The sequence below is a fragment of the Fragaria vesca genome, linkage group LG3, assembly GCF_000184155.1.
Source record: "Fragaria vesca subsp. vesca linkage group LG3, FraVesHawaii_1.0, whole genome shotgun sequence".
Taxonomy (NCBI): Eukaryota; Viridiplantae; Streptophyta; class Magnoliopsida; order Rosales; family Rosaceae; genus Fragaria; species Fragaria vesca.
The window spans coordinates 22,710,812-22,717,517 of NC_020493.1; the positions used below are offsets into that span (position 1 = coordinate 22,710,812).

The window sequence follows — 6,706 nt, forward strand, 5'->3', positions numbered from 1 at the left end:
CGTAGTCTCATAAGATTACATAATTGCATTTTGTAGAGATGATGATTCCATTCTCAATTAAGAAAATTAAGAAAATGAAAATTGGATTAATCATATACATATATCAAAGTTGTGCGGGTTGGTTGTGTCGCGTATTTACAAGTAAATTTGATTAAGCGATACCTTGTTTTAGTAATATCGTAAATATGAGGACTGACTAAATATCGGTTCGTTTTAGTTGTATGTTTGGCTTCATTGCCAAACTATCTCCTAACGGGCATAAGGGCATAAACATGATCATTATCTTCTCCATTTCAATCTCTTTCTTTCCCTTTCCAATTCTTTTCTTGGTTAGGGCAGATACAACTTTAACTTATATGCAGGAACGCCAATGATCGTAAAAATGGTCCGAGTCAATCTAATCTAGAATGAGTTAAAATTAGTACTAATCCCTACCTTAATAATCAAGTGCTAATCCCTACCAATCGATCAAAGTATTGATTCCTTTACTAAAGTCAATACATACCAATCAGAAAATAGAAGATATTCATTTCTTGTAACACACATCATGATTTTGTTTGGTTGTAAGAAAATAAGCAATTGATCCATCGATTCAAGATGCAATAACTAAGCCCCCAATTCCCCATCTAGTTAATAATTATTTACGAATTCATTAGGTAGAAAACGCAACAACTTACGTTTGTTTTTATTTCAACTTACATCGACAAAGTAAGAATGTATTTATCTTATAATGAGAGCGTCAGGTGTTCTAAGTTTCTAACTTCTAACCTCCGGCATCTCCTCGAGACCGAGCAGCAAACTAACTCGGCCTGCTGCAAACTTCCATAGGTAAGATTTCAATAATACAGAGATTCCATAAGACTTTAGATGATGAGATGCAAAGTTACATATAACTGATATAAATAATTAACTTCGTTTCCATATGTAGTTTATGATCATAGAGTCCACAGAAATAATATAATCTCCATGATTAAATGCAGTGGCTTCTTGTCTTGAGCTCATAAATAAACTTAAACCCTAGCCTCTGTGGATTGCCTCCAGAATATGATATTTAGTACCATTGTTTCTCTTTCTCAGCTGAAAAAGACCTTTCGTTTAGAAAATAACACTGAGAAAGACAACTGGGTCACGGCGACCTACCCAGCACCAACCAACTTGGCACGTCAAAGTTTGAAGGGTAGTTGTTCACGGCAACAGATGGCAACCCATGAAGAAGTAAATTATTGAATCTGATTTATTGGAAATGCATCAAGGAATTAGAGAAATGAAACTCAAACTGGGTTTCTCTGTCAGCAAACACTGACTCAGAGGCTGCTGCATTGCTTATGCGATTGGCACTTGGATACATAGAGTAGAGTGACTCAGACTCGGTCAGTTCCACCAACCCGGTTTGTTATGGAATGGACCAACCAAACAAACACTCAACAACAACCTTTCTTCTCCTCGACCCTAAATAATAATGAGCTTCTTACATGGAACTGATATGGAACATCAGCTTTTTTTCATTGAAAAAATAAACCCTCTTACAGGATATGGGTTTTAAAAAAATATTGCCAGAGAATATGTTTTGTGCCCATATACACAGTGTAGGGCTTAGTTTGCTTGTTGCTGAATGCCGGTAATTAAGCTGGTTTTGCTTGAGTGGTGACAAAGAGAGTTTGCTTGTTATAAAGTTGGGCCATCTGATTAAGATTAGTTTTTCTTTCCAAGACCATGTTCTCCAATAGCTGGGCTTCATATAGTTAGTTGGGCTAAAATCTTAGTTTTATATAGGATTCAATTTAAATTATAAACATTGCTGGCCCAAAACTTAAAATGTTGTATAAATTTTCAATTGGGTAATCATACCGGCCAGCCAGTGATTTTTCTCAAACCTTAGTGTATTAAGAGATTAGATGTGTGTATTTAAAATTATTTTTATTAATGTGTTATTTATCTTTTCGTTGTTGCCAATACACGCCGGATTGAACTGTTTCAATCTAGATATTCAGAAAATGTTGAACCTTGCATTTACACATGATAGCAATAATGTGTTTTGTCCGGACAATTTCATTTGACATAGCTAGCTAGTGGCAAAGTGACATTGATGAAAATATTCGTTACATAATTTAGTATTCAAATTTAAGAAACTATTTAAGAAACTAGAGTGTCATTTATACGTATGTTTACATTTATAAACAATACTTACAAAACGACTAGATATATAACAGATGACCATCCATATCCGTATATTGTAATCTATCTGTAAACCTTGGTTGTGCATATATCATTACAAAGGTTCGATAACAAGAAAGTAAGAAATCAGCAGAATTCAGAAATGGAGGGCTCTCAACAAAGATCGGTCATTCATATATCATTGTGATATTCTTACTAAGGGCATCATATACATGCATGGTCGGCCAGCATATATAAACAACCAGTTTTTATGGTAATAGAAAATGTATTTCTCTTCACAAAAAAGAACTAAAAATATTCTGACAAAGGAGAAAATTTGAACATTGATAGAAGCGCTTAATTTCGATTACCAACGGTAGACAAGATCATAGGGCATGGGATAGTGAACATAGCTTGATGCACATTGAAATGGAATTCTCTGAACTTCTGGCTTCTTTTCTTCTGCCTTTTTCACCTCTTCAACACTCACTATTTCAACGTACCGGAGCTTCTTCCTCAACGACTTGACCAAACAAACCGAATCAACTCCGTCTCCGATCACCACAATTTGGTCTTTATCTGCTTCTATAGACACATTGCTCACACCTGCTTATTGAGAAATTAGCTATTCATCAGTATTTTGAATAATTGCTCATCCTGTATATAGTTATATATAGGGAGCCCATCTAGTGAGGACCCTTAAGTTGAGGACTTGGTGAGGACTTTTCGGTTTATGGTTTAATAGGCCCAATTTTCGATCACATTTTGACATCTTATCCGTTCAGTTTTTAGGTTTATATGAGTAGATCATTTCTACAAATTTTCACTCAAATTGGTGTTCGTTAAGATGACAAACTAGATCAAATTAATAGACGAACCAAATCTGTCAAATATGAACCGTTCAAGTTCATAATTGATAAATCACACTTATGAATGCCTTAACAATTTTCAATATAGCTGAAAATTTGAAGAAATGATTTACTCATAAATACCTATAAACTGAACGGTCAAGATGTAGATATAAGATCGAAAGGTGGGATAAGCCGAAAAGTCCTCACCAAGTCTTCAACTTAAGGGTCCTCATTAGAAGGGTTTCTTTTATATATATACCAGTACTTGGGTTTGTCTCTACTATTTCCACAAAATATGATATTTGGTTGATCATGCATACCTGTAGTTCCGGCAGCAATCTTGAGGGCATCAGTTCTGCGTTTCTGGCAGCTAAATTGCACCTTCATCACAATCTTTTGCTGCATAATATAAAGACGATAGTTAAAGCCTTCTGTTCAAACACTTTCCTTAAACTAAACTTCGCAGATTATTAATCCAACTGCTGATTAAAAAGCTTACCTTCATGGTGGAGATCGAGCGTTCGAATTCGAAGAGTTGGAAAGGTACGTGTTTTCCAGAGAAAAACCTACTAATTTTCTTTCTATGTAGTAAGTTGATGAACTTGAACACTTTATGGTAAGCTGCAAAGTAGCAACTGAGGCTATGTTCTATTTATAAGAACATAGTCTTTGTAGAATAATTCAATAATATCATCTTCCCATATTGACTTGTCCACTCAGTACGGTTCCCGGAAACCGGCCAAGATTTTCAGATAGCCAGTCGTCGTCCCAGTCAAGTCAACCGCGCGTTTAGGTTCATGATGAGAGTGGAGTATGAAAAATTAGTACGTAGTAGATTAATCAATATAATGCTTTGATATATATATGCTGAATAATTGATAATTTGATATAATTAAGAAACCAGTACAAGCTAGGAAACAATATAAAAGCTAGCAATGCTGATGTATGCCCAGATATACAGGACAAATGTTTGTCTGGTAAGAATACCACAATCCGGACCTTGTTTCTCTGCAAGCATACACACTTGTGCTTTTAACTTTTAGTAAGAAATTCGAAGTTCTTTTATTTTCTTTTTAGTGTTCATCGATCAGTTAGATCGACTTTGATGAACACTAATACAATATATATATATATTGTAGTGATGTAACTGTTACAAAGAAAAGTTAAAACTCCGATCAAACTTTACGTGAGAAAGCTTCATATATAATCAATTAAGGATATCATCATTGGAAGTTTCTTCAATGCTACTGACCTTCCTAATTATTATATTTATACATAATAATTGAAGGAATAAAAATTAATTAGATTTCATCGATTAGTCTTCGTCAATTATATGTTATTTCATGTGGATGTGGACTAGTAAGATTTAAGTTAAAGAATGCAAATAAGGCTTCTAGAAATGCTGATGTACGTTTGTAATGGAAGAGCAATTCAATCGATCGAGCTAACCACAGGTGAAAATGTTGAGTCTTATTTTGTGTAATCTTTGTTCTATTAATGGTAATTACATAACATACGACCTAGCTTGTAACAAGTGTTGAACAAATTTGTTGTCAAATGTTGTAATATAATTTGGCTTAATTTTATGTAAATTAATAGTGTCGATGAATATGATTACTTTATTCTCAATGTTGTTATTTGATTCATATAAATTATAATATTTGTTCAACAATATGATAAATAAGTGTATGATAATCGATCTCAGTATCATAACTATTGTCAGGACTCACCCCGAATTTCACCCTGAAACCCGAAGTAAATCCTGCAGGGACCACCTCTAAGGAAAATTTACCGAAAATTCACCGAAAATTCGACATAACCTCCCTTGAAAATGGACAACCATTCCTAAATAAAACACCTGCAAGCACTTCTAAAAGTTTCAACTCCAACCTTATAAACTCCTGGAGCATTCGTGCTCCCCACAAATCACAACATCTCCCAATATAGATTCACTAATCTAACAAAGATCCTGTAACCAACAACCACATATTCAGAGCAACTCTACTTGAGAGGAGAGGAACTAGAAATAAATAGAAATGAGCGGAAGCTATACTATTGACTATGTCTCTTCTCTATGTACGTTCGGCCTCAACTATGCTAACCTGCAACTGGACATTTTAAAACGAAGAGCCCATGAGAAAACATTGGAAACTGTTAGAGTGAGTGGACACAAATGAATTTATTAAAAATATTTATGCATTCCCATTTTTAATTTCCATAGAAAAAGCTGCATGCGAAAATTCAAAAGCACTCAACACAAAAACTAGCAATTTCATGACTAGCTCTGGCTAGTCTCCAAACTTAATAAAAACGGAGCCTCTCAGGCTAAACTATATATAAATATATATGTGTATGTATTTACACTCGTCAGACTCCTTGTACGAATTCTATGAAGATATAAGAAAAATAAGAATTCATACAAGGCTACTACGCTTGCGTCTAACGCTCACGTCACACCATAATGGAATTTTTCCTCATTATGGCGGAAAAGCACGAGTGTATATACGTGTGGACTCCCTATATGAAAACTTATATGAACCAGATAAGAAATTAGTTTTCATATAGGGCTATGACGCTTGTGTCTAACACTCAAGTCACGCCATAATGATATTTTACCTCATTATGACGGACCAAGCACGTATGACTACCTAGCATTTATATATACATACTATCCTTATAAACATCCAATAAACATATCCACCGAAAATCTCATTTTCGGGAACTCTCCAAAGGAGGAAAATTACCAAATATCCGAGAAAGAAAATAAATCTCAGCAAAAGAAATAAATGATCAACGGAATAATTTATCGCATGCTTTTCAATAAAAACAAAGGTCCACTCACAACTTTAGGCCTAAGCCTGATGTCAATCCAAGGTCTCTCCAAGTCGAGCCTCCTCACGTCCTGTTCCAAATAATTATTAAGCCTCCAAACTAGGACTTTAATAAAATTTCTGAAATAAAATGGAGCCTATAATTTCATCTCTCTTGCCCAACTTCTCCTCTTTTAATCTAGCAAGGCTCACATCACTCCGCATTTACCGAAAGCCATAATTTAACCTTTTTAGACTTTAAACCTGCTAAACCAACTGTCGAAATTCGAATCTAACAATCGCCACAAACCTTAACCAATGAAAAATCTCAAACCTTATCAAAATTCCTTCAAAAATTCCAAATATACTTCATTAAACTTCTCTCATGAAAATAAACCTAAAAACATGAAAAACTGCCCCTAAGGGGCGGCGGCGGCCGGCAGCCGGATTTCGGCAAACCCCAATGCTTCTCAAAATTTAGCACAACACTCCTCTCAACACGCACAACAATTTCCTTAACTATCACAAAGTCCATTTCTAAGGCTAACTAGGGTAATCGAACCAAAACTTCCATAAATTCCTAAAAACTTCAATTATGCATTTCTCCATAACAACAACGAATTAGACTAATTTCTTTTGAGAGAATACTCACCTTGATGAGGGCTACAAGATGAGCCAAAGATTCAGACCTATGGCGGCCGGAGGTGGGATTTCCGACGAAAAACTTCCCGGCGTCTACGGCGGGTTAGAGGCTCGGGTTCTAGGCCGGGGAGGGAGAGGAGGTGGCGGGGGTCCGAACAGGGGTGGTCTGGCGGTCCCTGGCGGCCGGACGGCGGCAGACATAGACTTGGTCTCCGACGAGTGAGAGAGAGAGAGAGAGAGAGGAGGGNG

At 35.8% G+C, this 6,706-nt stretch overlaps 1 protein-coding gene across 1 annotated transcript; it reads right to left on the bottom strand.

Moving 5' to 3' along the window:
• Positions 1-2,369: 2,369 nt before the first annotated feature.
• Positions 2,370-3,624, bottom strand: LOC101303978. Its single transcript, XM_004294871.1, has 3 exons — positions 3,505-3,624; positions 3,326-3,404; positions 2,370-2,760 (listed from the first exon to the last, which is right to left on the bottom strand). Exons 1-3 carry the CDS (start codon positions 3,508-3,510, stop codon positions 2,522-2,524), a joined length of 324 nt encoding a protein of 107 aa, XP_004294919.1. The 5' UTR covers positions 3,511-3,624; the 3' UTR covers positions 2,370-2,521.
• Between the last annotated feature and the right edge of the window lie 3,082 nt (positions 3,625-6,706).